This window comes from Gorilla gorilla, chromosome 7, assembly GCF_029281585.2.
Source record: "Gorilla gorilla gorilla isolate KB3781 chromosome 7, NHGRI_mGorGor1-v2.1_pri, whole genome shotgun sequence".
Classification (NCBI taxonomy): domain Eukaryota; kingdom Metazoa; phylum Chordata; class Mammalia; order Primates; family Hominidae; genus Gorilla; species Gorilla gorilla.
This window is the reverse complement of record NC_073231.2, coordinates 81,812,718-81,835,217: the sequence shown is the minus strand read 5'-3', so window position 1 is coordinate 81,835,217 and position 22,500 is coordinate 81,812,718. Positions and strand designations below refer to the sequence as shown.

At 34.3% G+C, this 22,500-nt stretch overlaps 1 protein-coding gene across 3 annotated transcripts in view; it reads left to right on the top strand.

Moving 5' to 3' along the window:
• Positions 1 to 22,500, top strand: part of ADAM18 (ADAM metallopeptidase domain 18) — a 158,146-nt gene that overhangs the window by 94,897 nt on the left and 40,749 nt on the right. For all 3 annotated transcript variants that reach the window (XM_019032000.3, XM_055348950.2, XM_063709321.1), the window contains 3 exons: positions 1,093 to 1,198; positions 3,697 to 3,886; positions 16,236 to 16,316. In XM_019032000.3, coding sequence (XP_018887545.3) covers positions 1,093 to 1,198; positions 3,697 to 3,886; positions 16,236 to 16,316 — 377 coding nt within the window. The remainder of the gene's footprint in view (positions 1 to 1,092; positions 1,199 to 3,696; positions 3,887 to 16,235; positions 16,317 to 22,500) is intronic.

Genomic DNA, 22,500 nt, shown 5'->3' with positions numbered 1-22,500 from the left:
GACTGCTGCGCTAGCAGTGAGCAAGGCTCTGTGGGCATGGGAACTGTCGAGCCAGGCACAGGAGAGAATCATCTTGTCTGCCAATTCTAAGACCTTGGGAAAAGTGCAATATTTGGGTAGGAGTGCCCCATTTTTCCAGGTAGTCTGTCACAGCATCCCTTGGCTAGGAAAGGGAAATCCCTCGACTCCTTGCTCTTCTTGGGTGAGGCAATGCCCCGCCCTGCCTCAGCTCACCCACCATGGGCTGTACCCACTGTCCAACCAGTCGCAGTGAGATGAACCAGGTACCTCAGTTGGAAATGCAGAAATCACCCATCTTCTGCATCAATCACGCTGGGAGCTGCAGACTGGAGTTGTTCCTATTCGGCCATTTTGGCAAGTGTATTATTTTCTATTCCTATTTGAAAAGAAGATTAGAAACAGTTTACATTCACATAGAGTGGATAACAGGATTCATTTAGAATTTTTCTCCAGGGTTAAGTTTACTCTGTTTCCCTCCATCATAATATAGTAGAAGAGATTTGGACTTCCCATAAAATGTAACATTGGTCCAATCCATCAGTGATTTTATACTAGTCAGGCAAAATAAGCAAAGTATAGCCAGCATGCTGGAAGAACCAAATAAACACATGTGCTACAAAGGACAGGAGGTAGACTCTGGAAAACTATATAAGTTCCAGAGGTTTCTGTCCATAAGTGACATGCTTCAAATTCCTCATTTCATTAAGAAGAGGAAGTTACAAGGTCAAGCCCAATATTCATTAGACTAAGAAGTATTTGCTCCCACCAGAAAGAGAAACATACTGTTTTAAAAATAATATAACTTACAATGTGCACATGTACCCTAAAACTTAAAGTATAATAAAAAAAATAAAAAAAAATATAACTTATTGCAATAGATATAATCATTTTCTCTGTGTGTAAGATAAGACAATTATTTCTTTCTACTTGCATTGACAGGGTATGCATAGAAACAAAAGCATGATCAACAAGTACATGATCTTTTTGAAATTAAATTTCCTTAGTCTGTTACTGACAAACATTTAACTCATATTAAGAATGATAATTCAACTGACATGTTTGCATTTTAAGGTGCTCAAGGTGCTCCATTTGCCTGTTTTAAAGAAGTTAATTCTCTGCATGAAAGATCTGAAAACTGTGGTTTTAAAAATTCACAACCATTACCTTGCGAACGGAAGTACGTATGTAGAAAATGATTGCGTCTTTGAATCATAAAAATTATGTATTTTTATCAAGAGACACTAAGTAGTAATGAACACTAAAATTTTATAACATGGGAATATTTTCAAATACCAATGCATGTATTTTTTCTATGAAATTCGGGATTTTCTATTATTTTCCCTTGATATCATCCTAAAAATGAGATTGGACAAAAAAAGGCTAATGCTTAGTAACAGAAGAAGAAAATGGACACACACTGCCAGAAATCAGAACTGCTACTCTGTATTGAGAATTCAAATGAAGTTTTGTATTGTCTATAAATAGCAGCAATCTTAAAGCAAACCTCAAGCTTTGATTTTTAAGACATAGAATTGTTGAGAAGAAGAAAGCTATTTTTGTTTTTGCTAATTGTGTCCAAAACATCAATATGTAAAGCATGGAAGTATCTATTAATAACTAAATTCAGACTATTGGGACATAGTGTTACTATAATCCATGTAATAAAGGGATTAATGAAATGCAATACTTTAATAAAGGAAGTGCCTACCCCGTAATGAATGCTTCCTTAATTTTATCTTCCTTAATTTCATTGAAAATTAAAGAGCCACAAAAATGTGTAACAGAGCCAGATTCACAAAATAAGAGAAAGGGAATAACATAAAAAATTTAGATATAATTAATTCAGGGAGAAGCAGACGTTTAGTCTCAAAGACTTATAGCCAGGAATAACCATAAAATCCTCAGGTAAGCACCACTATCAGTATTGTTCAAAGCAATACAGTTCCTTTATTAAGATGAGAAATGGATGAAGAAGGTATCCAGTTGGGTGGGACTAAAGTAGTAACCTCCATCACCCTCCTCCATATGTGAAATTACCATGGATTATGTATGCTGTGGAGAGGATGCAGAATTTCCCACTTGCCCCAGCACAGGAGGATTAGTACATGGAAAGAAGAAAGGTGGAATCACAAAGAAAGTACTGATGAGTGGGGATCTCAGGAGGAGACCCGGCATAATCAGCCACACCTATTGGATATTAATACAGAGCACCAGGGGCCAGCAGTCTGAGTTACACCACAGTGGATCCCAACAAAGACAGAAGATGGTGGCATGACAACCCCACTTAATCTTCTTCCTGATGTCCAGAGGCACATCTGCTGCCTTTAATTTAAGATTATTCATGAAAAAAAGATAAAAGAAACCTGGAAGAAATTGTGAAAGTTAGCAAACATGACTCCATTGGACTTTGTCTTATGTGATAATAGTACATGAATTTTCCTGAAATAACATCATTAGATGAAACTAAAATTGAGTAGCATACATCGTCTGATCTAAACAGACTGTGATTCCTTTTCAGAAAAGAAAAAATAGTTCTAAGAATTTAACCATAAGTGCAAATTTTGGGAAAATGGACTTGGAGGAAGAATTTGTATTCGGTAGCCAGACTAGAAGGATACATACATACCATGCAAGTCTGGTTTAGAATATATTCTGTAGAAAGAGAGTGGAACCAAAATCAAAAGAAATATCGAGACCCGGGAAAGTAGAAGAGTTATGCTGGAGGGAAGACAAAAGTGGAATGTAATTTAGGTTCTGGCTCTTAATCTCATTTCAATCTTCACTTCTTGATGTAATTAAGCTTATTCTTCTGAAAAAGCCTCAAATGATTCTTTTAGGACAAATGGGTAAAATTCCCTAAGAGGAGCCTTTTGATGAAATAATAATGACATGTTCAATAGAGACAGATCAATGGCTAAAAATGATTATTCTCATTGAGGATGAACTTTGATAATTAGATTTCAATAATTTCAGGTACAAAAAGTGACATAGATTATATTTCAGAGCATAGTCTAGAAATACTCTCAGCCTCATAGAGAAGCCAGTATTTTACCCAAAGATAGATTACAAATGGCAAAATACAGCATCCATGGGATAAGATAACCTTTGGTATGTTTGTGGCATAGAGGGGATCTAAAAGTTCTTAAATTTTTAACAGATAAGTTAAATATACTGGAAATATCTGTATTCTAGGAGAAATTGTGGATCAAAATGAAGGTTGTGTATACTGCAGAAATGTACTGTCTAGGTATCATGACAGGAATGATAGGCACAATAAAATGTGCAGAAAGAGAAATGCAATTAGCCACTCTCAGCAAATTTTGTGTAATAAGTGACCAGGCTGGCCAAGCTATATCAAAGTGGGGCAAGTGACTAATTCTCCCAGAGTGCGGTAAAATATGAACGGTCTAAGACAACTAGAACTTAGAGAACAAAATTGGGCTCTATAATGGGAATGAAGTCGTGTCTTCACGCTGAGTTAAGCATATACATTTCAATTCTGCTATTAAGACAGTTGCATTTAGTTGTTGTGCACCATAAAATAATGTTTTAGTTTGGCATTTTTCAGGTGTTATACTATCAATTAACAGTATGTTACCATTATGCAGTACTCACTTGGAACTTGTTATCATTAAGAGATAAACTGATAAGGAACTTTTTGCTTTCCACTTCCAGGGATGTTCTCTGTGGAAAATTAGCTTGTGTTCAGCCACATAAAAATGCTAATAAAAGTGACGTTCAATCTACAGTTTATTCATATATTCAAGACCATGTATGTGTATCTATAGCCACTGGTTCCTCCATGAGATCAGATGGAACAGACAATGCCTATGTGGCTGATGGCACCATGTGTGGTCCAGAAATGGTAACAAAATGTGATAATTTATATTCAGCTTGTTAAATTATGTTAATTATCGGATACTGCATTCCATGAAGACTATCACAATTATATTGAATGGATTTAAACTTGTGCTGGTATTTATTTCCCATGTGATATTTAAATGATAATTAAAACAAGCCTAAGTTATCCAATTACATTGCTTTTTGGATTAAAATATTATCAGTCCTTATGTTAAAAAAAGTACATATGTATTTTAAGCACAAGATTTTACTAACTGACATCTGGTAGCTTTAAATTGTAAAATGCTAATACAAAGTTTTCCATTTTCCTTGCTTCACAAAGAACATTAATTGACTTTACATATTTCTTAAATTATTTGATTTGTATCTGATCAAAATATAAGTGTACAAAAGGTTTGGAACCAAACAAGAATCTATACTAGGAAACATTGCTATAGTGCATATACAGGCTCATGTGTATATACATGCATGAATATATATGAACACTTCTATCTATGTAGTCATAACATAAAAAGAGAACAAAAAGGCTTTAGAGACTTGGTTAATCTTGCAATATAAGGGCACATGTTCCAGAAAACATGATAATATGTGGCATCTGAAATTTCACATAGCAATTATAGAGTGTTGCACTTAAATGTCATTTGGTGCTTATTAGATGCGTAAAAATAAAACAAAACCTAGAAATGGAGGATGTGTTAGTCAATTGTTATATCTGGTGTCAGCAACCCTAATCCCTTGAGAAACCTCTATGTGGTAATCTGCTCCTGAAATGACTCTCAGTGATCCCACTTTCTGTCATTCATTCCTTTGTGTAATCCCTTCCTTTGCCTGTGGGCTGCATCTAATGACTTGCTTTTAACAAATAAAACAGGGCAAAAGTTTTGGAATGTCACAAGATTAGAGGCTAGCGACAAGAAAGAAGATGAGAAAAGACAGTGACTTCTGTTTTGCATGGACTCTCTCCCTTGCCTTCTCAGATTGCTTGCTTTGCTGAAGCAAGCTGCCTTCAGGGAAAATCCTACATGGAAAGCAATTGTGGAACAGTGAAAATCTGAGGCCCTCAATTCAACAGCCTGTGAGGGACTGAATTCTGCCAAAACCACACAAGCAAGCTATGAAGAGCTTTGCAAGTCGGACCAACAGGTGAGACTACAGTCCCAGATAACAGATAACACCTTGATTTCAGCTTGTAAGAAGACTGTGAAGCAGAGAACCCAGATAAGATGTGCTTGAATTTCAGACTCACAGAAGTTGTGATATAATAAATCCGTGTTGTTTAATGTCATTAATTTTGATGATAATTTGTTATGCAGCAACAGAAAACTGATTCAGATTTGATACCTGGACATACGGTGCTGCTGTAACAAATACCTTAAAAATTGGGTATGAATATAGAACCAGGAAGTGGGTAGAGATCAGAAGAATGTTGAAGACCAAGATACAGAAAGCTCATATTGCCTGAAACAGACCTTAAGTACAACTCTGCACTTTGAGGACCTGGCTGGTGAGGGCTCAAGTGGTAGTTAGGAGTATATTATTGAAAACTGGAGGAAGTAAGGTTCTTTTTATTTAGTGGCAGAAAGCTTAGCATATTGTCTTCTACAGTACGTGGAAAGTAGAATGTGTACATAATAAACTTGGTGATCTAGCTTCTGACCCCTTCTAGCAGCTTATAATATAATAAGAAATGAAAGAAATTGAAGGAACTGTTAAATAAAACATAACCATTGATGATTTTGAAAATTGTTAACTTCTCCAGACAGCAAAAGATGCTAAAACAAAGAAATGGATTCCAAGAACTATTAGGAAAACATGGTCAAGAGTGAGACTGTAAAACATTAGTTAAGAGTAACAAAAGATTAGTCAAGATCAACTCTTAACTAATGTTCTACAGTAAAAGGCTCAGAGTGTTATTCAGTTAGACAAAAGTCCTTTAAAGAAAGAAAGGCTGCCTCACAGATCCTCTATGTTTAAAAAAATAAGGCATCTAGAAACTTCAGAGCTTTGTCTTTCAGCCATCTCAGCAGAAGCCTAAGGTAGAAAACGGTTCATTTCAAAGATATTTGTGAGCATGTCTTTTGTTTAATGTAATAAATGCCAAAGAGATTCACGGGAGGTTCACAGTTTTTGAGAAACTGCCAGTAAAGAGAATACAAAATGAAAAGAGGCTATCGGACCCCCAAAATTCTACTGAGAGGAGGCAGGCTGAGACAATTGCTCAAAGTCAAATATGTGCTACCTTTCCTGAAAAAGGAAGGAATACTTAGAGAGTCAAATAAGAACTGAGAAGGCAGAACTGAGAGCCAAGAGAGATTTTTCACAGACCTTGAAACCCAAACAAGGAACTCCCAGCATGAGCCCTTCTAGATATTTCAGAATTGCTATGGACCAGTAATTTCTTTTTAGTTCTAATCCCCCCACACACACACTTTGAATTAAAATATCTATAAGTTATTCTATGCCTTTATTACCGTTATATATTGATGGGCTTGGGGGCAGATTACTCTCTAGTGTCAAAGATCTACAAATGGAAGAGCTATACTCAAGGAAGTATACCCATGAACCTAATCCACAGCTGGAGCTAACTCAGATGAAGAAATAGGCTTTGAACTGATGCTATAACGAAATGAGAATGTTGGAGAGCTTGACAATTAATGTGGTTTTTATGTGTAAAAGATATGTAACATTAGAAGATAAACTGTGCTACTCAGCTTTTAAAATACCCTCCAATATCTTATCTTCTTCTGTTCACTCCCTTTATAATACACATTCCCTACCAACCAAGTGAGGGATGGACATAGTGACGTGCTTCTAACAAATAGAGTATGGAAAAAATGATGGAATATAACTTGCAACATTAGGATATAACAGACAGTATTTTCCGTTGTGTTCTCCTGCCCCTTCTTCATTGCTTACTTGGATGAAATAAGCTACCATGTTGAAGAGTAATACATGGGAAGAAAGTGAGTATGGCCTCCATCCAAAAGACCTTGAGGAAATGAGCATGTTAATACGACAGCCTTCTGACAACCACGTGACAAATTTGGAAGCATATTCATTTTAGTAAAACCTTCAGATGAAATCGGCTGGCATTTTAGTACCAGCCTATGCAAATATCTGAAGCAAAAGACCAAGCTATGCCATTCCCAGAATTCACCACTCACAGAAACTGCGATAATACGTGTATTGTTTCCTTTTCCTAAGATAAACTTCTAAGAGTGCAATTTCTGATTTGCAAGATAAGTATATTTTTGGTTCTATGAGAAACTGCTATAATCTTTGGTCAAGTGGCTATGCCATTTTTCATTTCCACCAGCAGTGTGTAAGTGAGCAAGTTTCTTCATATCCTCAACAGCATTTGCTGTTAGCACTACTTATTATTTACTCATTTTTATATGTGCATAGTGATATTTGCATTCTTTAATGGTTAATTATATTCAGTATTTTCCATGAACTTATATGTCATCAGTGTATCCTCCTAAGTATCTGATCACATCTTTAGCCTATTTTTAATCAGATTGTCTTTTTTAAAAGTTCAATTTAATTGTTCTTTAAATATCCTAAAGGCAAGATGGCAAATATTTTCTCCTACTCTGTAGTTTGTTTTATTTACTTTTTTTGGTTGAATTGTATATTTAGTTTTATTTGACAAACAAAAATCACTTTGAAACACCAAGATGGGAGGATCAGTTGAGCTCAGGAGTTCGAGACCTGCCTGGGAAACATAGCGAGACCTTGTCTCTAAAAAAATAATATTATTTTAAAAAATTAGCCAGGTATGGTGGCACACACCTGTAGTCCCAGCTACTTGGGAGGCTGAAGCAAGAGGATCTCTTGAACTCAGGAGATTGAAGCTTTCACACCACTACACTCCAGTCTGGTCAACAAAGCAAGACCTTACCTCAAAATAAATAAATACATAAAATAAATAGATAAATAAGTAAATAAACAGTAAATTGATGAGTTTAGAGATAATTATACATCTGTGAAATGATCACTACCTTCCATGTCATAAGCTATTTATAACTTCAAAAATTTTTTCCCAATCTTTTATTTATTTATTTATTATCGTTACCTCTCTCATAGAAGCATTTATTATATGGCCTACCCCCTAGGAATTGTTTAAGTATATAATACATTATTGTTAACTATATAAACTGTGACATACAGTCAATCTCTAGGAATTACTTTTCTTGGATAACCAAAATGTTTTAACTGGGGCACGAACTGGGCCCCGAGGGCTCTGGGCAGCCCAGTCTCAATGGATTTGCTGGTTACAGCCCATGCCACACCTCTCACAGGTTGGAATTGTGTGTCTGGGGCTCTCTTAGGCTAGAGTTGCACACCAGTGACTCAATCAGCCTGAGGTTGAGGGGGTAGTTCTGTACTCATTGTTGCCCTGGTGAGGGCTGTCTGTGCTGGCCTCATTCTTGCTCCCAGCTCCACTGGACATTGCCCTAGTATGATGAGAGAAGAGACCACTTCTTATATAGTTTCTTATAATTTCTTGTTTGCTGAAAAGGTAAAAGTTAATAAGCAGAAGTAAAATTCATAGTCGGACAGCCCAGCGCCACATTTCAGGCCTGGTAGTTAAAATTCAACCCCTGACCTCACCACTGTGTTATCCGTAGATTCTAGACGTTGTATGAGGGAGCATTGTGAAACTCCCTGTTCTGTTCTGTTTCACTCTGATTACTGGTGCCTGCAGCCCCCAGTCACGTACCCCTCACTCGCTTAATTAATCACAACGCCCTCACTCTTTAAAGTTGTGAGCCCTTAAAAGGGACAGGAATTACTTATTCAGGGAGCTCAGTTTCTAGTCAGCCGATGCTCCCAGCTGAATGAAGCTCTTTCCTTCCACAATCCAGTGTCTGAGGGATTTTGTCTACAACTCCTCCTGCTACAATGACAGTTCTCTGCCTGTGCTGTGAGGGCATCTGGGGCATCCTTTGAAGTCCAGGTGAAGGCAGCCATGCCTCCACAGCTTGTTCATTCTGGGCCCTTGTAAAGATGGCACCATGGAGACACCCCCAAGGTTGATTTGAATGTGCCGTCCAGAAGGACATCTCCTTGGGCCTCATCCCACCTGGGCCCAGTTGGAGCCATACCCGATATGGTTGAAGAGCGGTTTGCTACAATGCAGGGAATAGAGACTTGAGGCATCATGAGCAGTAAGTGCCAAAGTCCTGTGGGTGCATGAGGCTCCTCTTTTGACATAGATCTGCTCCTTAGGCCTTGTAACTCTGATCCTGTAATGGGAGTGGCAGCACTGATAATCTGTGAAATGCCTTCAGAGTCATTCTTCCATTGAGTTGGGGAATATCACCTGGTTTCTAAACCTTCTTAATCTCTTTTTCAAAAGGTGGCTTGGTCATATCCTTGGTGTTCGCTCCTGAACATGCTTTTTCATTCTTTACAACATGGCTGGGCTAAGAATTTTCCAAATTTTTTAGTTCTGCTTTCCTTTTCATTATAAATTACGTGTTTAATATTTATTTCTTTCTTCTCACACTTTACTATAAACTGATTTAAAAAAGCATGTTGCACCCTCCACCATCTGCTAACATATTTCTTCTGTGAAATATCTTATTTCATGGCTCAGAAATCCCACCTTTCACAAAACACTAGGACACAAACACGATTTAGCCAAGTTCTTTGACACTTTATAACAAAGATCGTCTTTCCCTCATTTTCTGGTACCTTGGTCCTCATTTCAATTGAGATCTCATCAAAATGGCTTTCACCATCCATTTTCCTGCCAATGCTCTGATCACAACCAGCTAGGTAACCTGTGAGAAAACTGAGGTTTTCTCTAAAGCTGTCCTTTTCTTCTGAGCCCTCACCAGAATCATCCTTAATTCTCCACTTACAGCAATGCAGGCTTTTTCTAGCAAGCACTTCCAAACTTTTTTCAGCCTCCACTCAGTAGTGAGTTCCAAAGCCACTTCCACATCTTTAGGTATTTTTATGGCAACATTCCACCTCTCGGTACCAATTTCTGTCTTAGTGCACTCATGCTGCTATAATGAAATAGCTGAGATTGGGTAATTTACAAACAAAAGGAACGTACTGCTTAACAGTTTTTGAGGCTGGGAAGTCCAAGATCAAAGTGCCAGCAGATTTAGTGCCTGGTTAGGACTCATTATCTGCTTCAAAGTTGGTACCTTGCCGTGTCCTCGCATGACAGAAAGGGTGAACAAGCTCCATTTAACCTCTTTTATTAAGGCGCTAATCTCATTCATGGGGATTCTACCCTCGTGACCTAATCGCCTTCTACGGGATCCACTTTTTAATATGATTGCACTGGAGATTAGGTTTCAACAGGTGAATTTTGGAGAACACAAATATTCCGACCACAGCATGTTAATATCTTGGTTAAAGTGTTTCCTTTTTCATTTCTAAAATGACTATGGCTTGTTTATCTCTTTTGTTCTTAAATGATTACAATTTCTGACATATGAAAAACAACATTAATTAAGAAAAATTATTTTCAGACTCAGATATTGTTCATTCATTATTTGCTTTTAAGAAATGCATAGGAATCAGAACTCTGGGCAATTGGAAGTTTCTTTGTTGAACTATTAGTTATTGCACATCACTTGCAGTGTATTATGTGACTAAAGGTATGTTTCCATTACTTTGTTTGGTGCATATTCATATTGAGCCAAGAGATCTAAGGGGAATCTGTTGAAAGTTAGCTGAGAGTGCCTTCATCACAGGATGTTGACCACATTGATTTTTAAAAATAGATTCCTATTTTTTTTTACTTGAAATATCTTTTGTCCAACTAGACTTCCAGAATGGATTGCAGAAATACAGATATTAAGTGAAACATGTTCAGTTATAATATTAGTATGTATTTTAATATAAAGCTATTTTTCACATGCCTATGTGGCCTTTTGCACCTATATATAGGAAGTTCTTGTGCTACTTAGAATACGATAGAAAATAATCTCAAAAACATTGAAAATATGTCTATGCAATATTCACATAAATTTAGACGCATACTTAAATGGCCATGAATGGCACTTTATTCTGCTTCCTAAAATTATTTACAATGCATAATTTGTCTTCTTATTTTGATCATCAATGTATAACTTTAAATTAAGCTTATGATCCAGTGAGAAATGGTAGTTAACTTAAGAATTCATCAATTGATTATTAATTTCTTGTCATCTCCCTTCCTCTTACATACGCTGGTCTAAATTAGACAATTTTATTCTATTGTACTGTATTTTAGGTTCAGGAGGCATATGTGCAGATTTGTTACATGGGTAAATTACATGTCACTGAGGCTTGGTGTACAAATGATTCCATCACCAAGGTAGTGAGCATAGTACCCAATAAGTAGCCTCCCAACCCAGGCCCCTTTCCCCATCCTCCCATTTCAAGCAGTCCCAGTATCTATTGTTCCATTTTTTTACTGCCATGTGTATTTAATATTTAGCTCCCACTTATAAGTGAGAACATGCAGTATTTAGTTTTCTGTTCCTGCATTAGTTTGCTTAGGATAATATCCTCCAGTTGCATCTATGTTGCTGCAGAGGACATTATTTCATTCTTTTTGTGTGGCTGCATAGTATTCCACGGTATGTGCGCACCCTGTTTTCTTTATCCAGCCCACCATTAATGGGCGTCTTCATTGATTCATGTCTTTGCTATTGTGAATAGTGCTGTAATAAACATATGAATACATGTGTCTTTTTGGTAGAAGGACTTATTTTCCTTTGGATGTATATCAATAGTGGTATTGCTGGGTCAAATTGTAGCTCTGTTTTAAGTTCAAGGAGTAATTTCCAAAGTGCTTTCCACAATGGTTGAACTAATTTACATTTCCACCAGCAGTTAATAAATGTTGCCATTTCTCTGCAGCCTTACTGGCCTGCTATTTTTGGACTTTAACTGATGTGAGATGGTATCTCATTGTGGTTTTGATTTGCATGTCTCTAATGATTAGTGATGATGACCTTTTTTTTCCATTTCTTCTTTTTAACTTTTATTTTTGAGTTCAGGGGTACATGTGAAGGTTTGTTACACAGCTAAACTTGTGTCATGAGGGTTGTTGTAAAGATTATTTCAACACCCAGGTATTAAGCCTAGTACCCATTAGTTCTTTTTTCTGAACTTCTCCCTCCTCCCAACCTCCACCCTACCAAAGACCCCACTGTGTGTTGTTCCCTTCTATGTGTCCATGTGTTCTCATTATTCAGCTCCCACTTGTAAGTGAGAACATGCAGTATTTAGTTTTCTATTCCTGCATTAGTTTGCTAAGAATAATGACCTCCAGCTCCATCCATGTCTCTGCAGAAGACATGACCTCATTTTTTTTATGTCTGCATAGTATTCCATAGTGTATATGTAGCACATTGTCTTTATCCAATCTGTCATTGATGGGCATTTAAGTTGATGCCATGTCTTTGTTATTGTGAAGAGTGCTGCAATGAACATACATGTGCCCTTATACTAGACTGATTTATATTCCTTTGGGTATATAACCAGTAATGGGATTGCTCTGTCTTTAAAACTTGGAGGAATCACCACATTGTCTTCCACAGTGATTGAACTAATTTACATTCCCACTAATAGTGTGTAAGCATTCCTTTTTCTCCACAACCTTGACAGCATCTGTTAATTTTTTCACTTTTTAGTAATAGCCTTTCTGACTGGTATGAGATGGTATCTCACTTTGGTTTTGATTTGCATTTTCTTAATGCTCGATGATGTTGAGCTTTTTTTCCATATTTCTTGGCTGCATGTATGTCTTCTTTTGAAAAGTATCTGTTCATGTTCTTTGGCCACTTTTTAATGCCTTTTTTTTTCTTGCAACTTTGTTTAAGTTCCTTATAGGTGCTGGGTATTAGACTTTTGTCATATACATAGTTTGCAAATATTTTCTGCCATTCTGTAGGCTGGTCTGTTTAACTCTGTTTGGTTTCTTTTGCTGTGCAGAAGTTCTTTAGTTAAATTAGATCTCATTTGTTAATTTTTGCTTTTGTTGCAGTTGCTTTTGGCATCTGCATCAGGAAATCGTTGCCTGCGCCTGTGTCTTAAATGGTATTGCCAGGGTTTTTATAGTTTTGGGTTTTACATTTAAATCTTTAATGTGTCCTAAGTTAATTTCCGTGTGTGGTGTAAGGAAGCAGTTCAGTTTCAATATTCTCTATATGGCTAACCATTTATCCAGGCATCATTTATTGAATAGAATATCCTTTGCCCATTGCTTGTTTTTGTCAGGTTTGTCAAAGATTAGATTGTTGTAAATGTGTGGTCTTGTTTCTGGGTTCTCTGTTCTGTTCCTTTGGTCTCTGTGTCTGTTTTTGAATCAGTACCATGCTGTTTTAGTTACTGTAGCCCTGTAGGATAGTTTGAAGTCAGGCAGCATGATGCTTCCAGCTTTGTTCGCTTTGCATAGGATTGCATTGGCTATTCAGGCTCATTTTTTGTTTTATGTGAAAGTTGAAATAACAGTTTTTTCTAGTTCTGTGAAGAATCTCAGTGGTGGTTTAATGAGAGTGACATTGAACCTAAAAATTGCCCTGGGCAATGTGGCCATTTCAGCTATATTGATTCTTCCTGTCCTTGAGCATGGAATGTGTTTCTATTTGTTTATGTCATCTGTGATTTCTCTGAGCAGCGTTTTGTAGTTCTCCTTGTAGAGATCTTTCACCTCCCTAGTTTGCTGTATTCCTAGGTATTTTGTGTGTGTGTGTGTGTGTGGCAGTTGTGAATGGGAGTACATTCCTGATTTGACTCTGTTGACTGTTGGCTCATTTATCTGTTGGTGTATGGGAATGCTAGTGATTTTTGCACATTGATTTTGTATTCTGAGACTTTGCTGAAGTTGTTTATCAGCTTAGGAAGCTTTTGCGGTGAGAGGATGGTCCTTTGAGGTTGAGCTCCAGTTGGGCTGGAGTTGCCAAAGTGCTCTCAGACTGCTGGCAATACCACTCCATAGGAGATGGTGGAGTCATGGGTGTAGGTGTGCTGGTGGGTGTGGCAGGTGTGCCACTAGGGCAGAGGCACTCCAGCATGTGGCACCATGGGCAGGGGTGCTTAGGAGGGGATTACAGAAGCATGGCAAGTGGAAGGTGTGTGCACTCTAGTAGGGGTCACCATGGGCAGTAGGGGTGCTCTGTTGGAGGTCCCATGGGCAGGGGGCACTTCAGCAGGTGTAGTGGGAATGTCATAGGTGGGAGGTGCTACAGTGGGTGGTGCTGCAGGTAGGAGGCCTAATTTGGACAATTTTATAATCTTCATATGGCATATACAATTTTTTCTTTTTATACTGTGATAAAATATACATAATGTAAATTTACATTTCTACCCATTTTCAAGTGGACAATTCATTAATTACATTTGTATTGTTGTGCAACTGTCACTACTGCTTACATCCAGAACATTTTTTGTCATCCCAAACTGAAACTCTGTACCCATTAAAAAATAAATCCTTGTTATTCTCTCCCCACCAACCAAATGTTGGTGAGGGTGAAGAGAAAAGGAAACACACACTATTGGTGGGGATGTAAATTAGTTCAGCTGCTGTGAAAAGCAGTTTGGAGATTTCTCGAAGAACTTAAAACAATTACCATTTGACCCAACCATCCCACTTCTGGGTATATACTCAAAGGAAAATTATTCACTCTATCAAAAAGACACAAGCATTTGTATGTTCGTTGTGAAACTATTCACAATAGCAAAGACATGGATGGAATCAACCTTGAAGCCCATCAATAGTAGATTGGATTTTTAAAAATGTACACCATGGAATACTATGCAGTCCTAAAAAAGAATGAAATCATGTCCTTTGCAGAAACATGAATGAAGCTAAAGGTTATTACCCTAAGGAAATAATGCAAGAACCAGATGATATATATGCATCTCTGACACATATATATTAAATCACTGCTTAATGTTTTTTCTTGTTTTATATGAAACAAGAAAAGTTTATAAGGTACAATGTACCTTATAAATATGTACCATTTCTGTATATCAATTAATGTAATTCACTGCATGTATACAATGTATAATGATCATATCTAACTAGCAAGCTCATCACCTGAAACTTTTAAAATACAAAAACTAACCCATGTTAGCAAGAATGCAGAGAAAGGGTAACTCTTATACACTGTTTGTGACAATGCAAATTAGTACAGCTAACATGGAAAAGAGTATGGTGTTTCTTCCAAAACTAAAAATAGAGCTACCATGTGATCCAGCCATCCCACTACTGGGTGTTTATTCAAAGAAAAGGAAAAAGTATATTGAAGAGATAGTTGTGGCAATAAACTCCCATGTTTATTGCCATACTATTCACAATAACTATGGAATCAACGTAATTGCCCATTAATGGATGAATGGATAAAGAAAATGTGGTACAAACACAGAACAGAATCATTATTTAGTGATAAACAAATAAAATCATGTTATTTGCAGAACATGGATGAACCTGGAGACCATTGTATTAACTGAATTAAGCCAAACACAGATAAATAAATATCATATATTCTTACTCATACATGGAAGCTAAAAATAGTCTTGGATATCTTTTTATTTTTTGCTGAAATGCTCTGGCTAGAACATCTGATATTTGCTGAATATGAGGGACAAAAGTGAGTTGACATATGCAACTTATAATCTATAAATTGGTTTTATGCAGATTTGAGGAAATAATTAAAAAGCTAATTTTTATTCATGTTTGGTATTGTTATGTTGTGAACGACTTAGATTTTATGGTGACACTTTGAAATAAAAAAGAATCTTACAAAGTCAGAAAAAAATAGAAAAACATAAATGAGGCAAAACACCACATATCTGGGTGATTATTCACCACTGTATTACCCATTTTGCCATAATAAAAGTTTTACAAGAAATAAATATTTTTCTTGCCATATTATTCTGAGGAATCTTATAACAAAGATTCATAATTTATGAATTATACTTAAAACCTAAACAAAATGATTCTGTTCCAATTTTCGAGAAGACAAGTCATTAACATCTAATCAGTTATTCGTAACAAAACATTAACATAATATAGAAAACTCATATGATGAGTGTCTCAATCCAATGCAAGCTATAAGTATAAAAAACCGAAACTATATGTAACCTTTACATTAACCATGTCAAGGCAAATGCTGTCAGTTTTTTTGCTTGCAATTACTTTGTTGTTTAGATTTTTGTATTTTTGTATTAATAAATTAATTAAGATAATGTTAATCATGTTAATATTAGTCATATTAATATTACTAAGTCTTTCAACTTAAGCATCTCTTATACATATATGTGAAATCATTAGTGTTTTTTCTTGTTTTATATGACATTTATGAATTGTAAAATTTTTGTTTGTTTTGTTTTAGTACTGTGTAAATAAAACCTGCAGAAAAGTTCATTTAATGGGATATAACTGTAATGCCACCACAAAATGCAAAGGGAAAGGGGTAAGTCACTTTTGTATCTGAATTGCATGTTATTCTTGTGGGTAATTCAAATAAACATCTGTTTATGAGGATTGAGAGTCTAGGTTGACTTGCCTAACTCTGGTAGACTAATATAAAGAAAATTAACTGACCTAATTTCAAACTATATAACATATTAAGTGAATTGTACCAGATACATATTGAACTATAAGCAGTCACAACTTAGTAATATGTTTCAATAAAAGCATTTATTCTTCTTCAACACAAATAAATGCATTTTTACTTATATTGTGAACATATTTCTTCTCCCACACACATTTAATAATTAAGGCATATGAGTATACAATATTTTACAGAGTATACTTAAAAACACGTTGATATATCCGGGAATATTTTTTTCTCATGGAGAGACTTCCAATAGGAAATGCAACTTCACGCAAAAAGCTTTTTTTATTTCTTCTGAATTGTCTATTTTAATCTAGTAATTTAAATTTGTTACTTTTATATTGCATTTCTATTTATTAAAATTTATAATTTGAGAGTTTTAAAAAATTATTTTCCTAAAAGAAAATCAGTGTGTGATATAGTCAACATTGTAAGAGTAACCTCAAATTCACCAGAATGCATTAATATTTAATTCTATAATTTCTAAAATAGTTGGATTCAGAGGATATAAAATGCTACTACGTTGTCAGTAATTTGCCATCAGTTATTAACAAAGAAAATAGCCACATTTTAATGTTTTGTTTTTTTCTTTCTGTAATTATAATTTTTGGCTTGAAATTTTTACTTCCTCTGTTATATTTTAGTTCTTCAGCCTTATTATTTTTTACAATATCTCAACACAAAGTTATACTTTTTTGTATAACTTTATACATATTTGTATATGTGTAACTTATATACATTTTTATGCATTATCAATTTTTGCTACCATGTTTCATTGGGTTCACAATTGTTTTCTTAACATATTATTATTTACATTCAGTCGTTTTACTTCTACTTTTTAGATTTTTTTGATAAAACCTTTTACTATGAAATATTACATTCATAAAGGAAATACATAAGGTAAAACTTCCATATTTATTTAATTTATATTTCTACATGTTATATTTTGTAGTTAAAATGTTTAAAAAGAAAAACGACTTAAAAATAATTATAAGTCAGTAGAAATCTTACTAAGCAAATTTGCATAGACTTTCTAATGACAGGTCTCAATAGACAGCTTTATCATTTATCATTCCAGTTCAATTTTATTAGCATGTAGGTGTTCTGAAATACCATTATTCATGAAATGTTGCCAGTTATAATAGTGTTGTTCTCTTTTTATTAATGATATACTTTTCATTAGTTGCCATGAACATTTATAATTTATTACTCTGAAAATTAGTAATCTAAGCATCAGTATAAAGAAGTTAAGAAAATAACAGAATATTAAATTCAGACTTTTATGCATGATTCAATATAAGTGGTAGATATTCTTGCCTTGTCCTTATTGTGAAAGAAAAAATTTCAAGGCTTCACATTTTAGTGTAATATTTGCAGAATATTTTTTATTATAATTTTCAATTAAAATTATTCTTTTATTTCTAGTTTAAGTGTTTTCTATTATGAATAAGTGTTAAATTTTACCAAAGACTTTTTCTGCATCTATTGACTTTATGATTTTCCCCTTTAATCTGTTAATGTACAAATATATTTATTGATTTTTAAAATAGTAAGCCAACTTTAATTCCCAGAGTAAAACCAACCATGACCTGTTTTTAGTTCAATTTTTGAGTATTTTATTTGATATAAATGTTTCTGTCTTATGGATTTGATAGTTTTATATCTTGTACTTTATGTTTCTGATTTTGTATCAAGGTTATGCTATTTTGGTGGTGCTTCTTCATTGTGTATTTTCTATAGTAGCTTTAAAAAAATTAGCAGACATTTTTCAGAGCAACGGTTGGTTTACATAAAAACAAGCACCAAGTACAGTGAACTACAATATATCTGCTCCCTCTCCCTCTCTGCTTCCCCTATTATTTTACATCTTGCCTTAGAGGGATGCCCTATAATTCCTGTGCTACTAATTATACATTATTATTAACTACAGTCTACAGTTTACATTGAGTTTAATTCTTTGTACATTCTATGGGTCCTAAAAATATATAGGTCTTTCAAAATATGCGTCTTAAAAAAATATATGGGTCTTAAAAATATGTTTCCATTATTACAGTATCATACAGAATAGTTTCACTGTGCTAAGAATGCCCTGTGATCCACATATTTAGCCCTTCATCCTTTTACATAAACTCCTAGAAACCCATGAATTTTTACTGTTTCTTAGTAATATTTATTTATGATCCCTCCATGTCTTTTCATGGCTTTATGGCTTATTTGCTTTTATCATTGAATAATATTCCACTGTACAGATGTACCACAGTGTGTTTGATCATTCATCTATTAAAGGACAATGTGGGTTTTTCTTTTTCCATTTTGGGCAATTGTGAATAATGTTGCTATAAACACTCATTTACAGGTTTTGGTGTGGACATAAGTTTTTATTTCAGTTGGGTAAATACCAAGGAGCACAATTACTGAGTCATATAATAGCAGCATGTTTGTTTAGTTTTGTAGGAAATTACTAAATTGTCTTTCAAAGTAGATGTATCATTTTGCGTTCTCACCAACAGTGAATGAGAGTTCTTGTGGCTTGACATACTCACCAGCATTTGGTGTTTTCAGCGATTGGGATTTTAAGCATTCTAATTATTTAGTGGTAATTCAATGTTGTTTTAATTTGCAGCTCTCTAATGACATATGATGTTGAGCATCTTTTATTACACTTTTTTGAAATATGTATACCTTCTATGATGAAGCATCTTAATCTTTTGCCTGTTTTTTTAAAAATACATCCTCCATTATCCCCTTCCCCTAGCCCCTGGTATCCACTATTCTACTTGAGGTTTATATGAATTGACTACTCTAGATACCTCATATAATTGGTATTATACAATATTTGTCCTTTTGTGTCTAGCTTATTTCACTTAGCATGATATTTTCAAGCTCCATCCACGTTGTATCACGGAGCAAAATTTCATTTTTTTAAGCTGAAAACTATATCATTGTATATATATACGACATTTTGTTCATCCATTGATTTGTCCGTGGATGTTTAATTTGCCTCTACCTTCTGGCTGTTGTAAATAATATTGCTATGAACATCGGTATACAAGTATCTGTTCAGGTCCCTGTTTTCATTTCAATTATTCCGGGTATATGGCCAGAAGAATTGCTGGAGCATATGGTAATTCTATTTTCAATTTTTTTCAGAATCACCATATTCTTTGCCACAGTCTCATCAACAATGCAAGCACAGGGGTTCCAATTTATCTACATCCTGCCCAATATTTATTTTTATTTTTTAATAACAACCATCTTAATAGTTGCAAAATGGAATTATCACTGTAGTTTTGATTTCCATTTACCTAGTGATTAGCAAAGTTGAGCTTTATTTCCCTTGTTGTCAATCCATATACCTTTAGATAATTTTCTATTCAAGTCCTTTGCCAATTTTTAAATTGTGTTTCCTTTTTATTATTGAGTTTTAGAATTATTTATATATTTTGGATATTAATTCCTTATCATATATGTGATTTGCTATTTTTCCATTCTAAATGTTGTCTTTTAACTGTCTTGATCGTATGCTTTTGTGTACAAAAGTTTTTAATTTTGATGATGTTTATTTATTTTTTCTTTTGTTGCCTGGTCTTCTGTTTAATATTAAAGAAATCATCAAATCTAATGTCATGAAGCTTTTCCCTTATGTTTATCTCTAAGAGCTTTAACTTTTTAACTCTTCCTTCAGTTAGATCTTTTATCCATTTTGAGTTAATGTTGGTATATGGTTGAGATAAGAGTCTAACTATATTTTTACATATGGATATACACTTTTCCCAGCATTTGTTGAAACAATTGTCATTTACCCATTGAATGGTCATGGAAGCCTTGACAGAAATAATTTGACCTTAAATGTTAGGGTTAATTTCTGGGCTCTCTATTCTCCATTTGTCTATATGTCGGTCTTCATGCCAAACCACATTGTTTTCATTATTGTGACTTTGCAGGAAGTTTTGTCCTCAGGAAGTATAAGTTATTCAACTTTGTTCTTTTCTTTTAAAAAACTTTTAAGGCTTCTTGAAGTGCCTTGGGATTCCATATGAACTTCGTGATGCATTTTTCAATTTGTGCAAAAAAGCATCATTGGAATTTTGATCAAGATTGTTATGAATCTGTAGATTTGCTTGGGTAGTATTGTCATCTTGACAATATTAAGTCTTTCAAATCATGAACGTGAGATGTTTTTAAATTTATATCTTCTTTAACTTCAGCAATGGTTTGTAATTTTGAGTGTATATGTCTTGTCTCTCCTTGGTTTTAAGTTTGTTCTTAAGTAGTATTCTATTCTTTCTAATAATATTGTAAATGGTATTGTTTTCTCAATTTCCTTTTTGGGTTATGCATTGCTAGCCAGTGTATTAAAATGCAGCTATTTATTGTATGTGTGTTGATTTTGTATCCTGCAACTTTGTTAATTTATTAGTCTAAGATGTTTATGTGGGATTTTTAGGGTTTTCTACATATAAGACTACATTATCTGCAAATATATTTTATGTTATTCTTTCTTTCCAATTTGGTTGCCTTTTTATTTCTTTTTCTTGCCTAATTGCTTTGGCTAAAATTTTGCTGTATAACATAAATTTTTGTATGTTGTGTTTTTATTTACATTTCTCAAAATATTTTCTAATTTTCCCTGTGATTTCTTTCTTGAACAACTGGTTGTTTTAAAAGGTAGTGAATTTTTTCACATCATTTATTTTGTCTTCTATATATTTTGAACATCAGAAACACAATAATTATTGTTTTCTACAGTCAACATTTATTTATTATTGCTTAATCATATAATTACTCTTTCTATTTCTTGCATTCCTTTCTATATTTCTGTGTTTATTTCTGTTAAAAATTTTCTTCAGCCTGAAAAAAGTATGGTGGCTAAAATTAACATTTTTCCTGATAAGTGTTTTTTTGAATGTTTTATCTTTAGGTAAGAATTTTCTTTCAGTAGTTTAAAAAATATAATCTGTTTTATATTGACTTACATGATCTCTTCTGAGAAGTCAGATGCATTTTACTTTTGCTTCTTGAGGAACACCTGCTTTTAATGTTTTCTTTTTGACTTTGGTGTTCAAGTGTTTGCATATGATTTGCTAAAGTGTAGTTTTCATCATACTCGTAACTTACAGAGCTACTGTATTCTACTAAGGATTATCTTTCTTAAGTTTTGGACATTTTTAAATCATTACTTAATTTTGCTTTTTCTATATTCTCTATTTAATCCTTTTGGGATTAAATTTACACCAAATTTATGGTTTTGTACTGTGTTCCAAATACATGTTAGATTTTATTCTGAATCTCTCAAGCTTTCATTCTTTGTTCTTCAATCTGGGTGTTTTAAAGCTATTTTCTAGTTCTATTATTATTCTGCCGTTTCTGATTTGCTTTTACAGCCTTGTATTGTGTTCCTGACTTACTCATATTATTTTTCCATTTTTAAATTTCTTTACTTTTAATAGATTTCAATTGTGTGGGGAAATTTCATCTTCTCTGTTTTTAGAATTTATTAATCAATTTTTCTCATAGCTAAGCCATAATTATTTGGCATATTCTTTTTATATCCTTGTAAAGTCTATATAATTTGTAGTGATAACTCCACTTTTTTCCTGGTATTGTTAATTTATGTATTATCTTTTATTGTATTGACACCCAGCTAGTGTCCACTGGAGACCCTTTTGGTGAATTGCTTGGTGTGTGAGAAAATACCCCAACACATCAGGAGTCACAGAAGTGTTCTTTGTTGATTACATTAATTTTCTGCTACCTCTCACAGTCGTTTCAATTGCCTAATTTTCTTCTTGATACCTTTCTATTTCCTTACAAACCTCCTTAAATAATTTGCAATGGAATGTTTAACAATGATGGTAAGTTTTACAAGAGAGGCTTTATAGTTTTCCCTTGGCAGAAATAGTGTGGGTCTGATTAGTTTAAATCCATTTATGGATTGAGCTATATAAATACAAGTTCATAGCTTTATAAATCTAAGACACAGTTTTATAAATCTGTTACACCATATTTCAATGGTGTAAGTATCTAAATCTTTCACCTA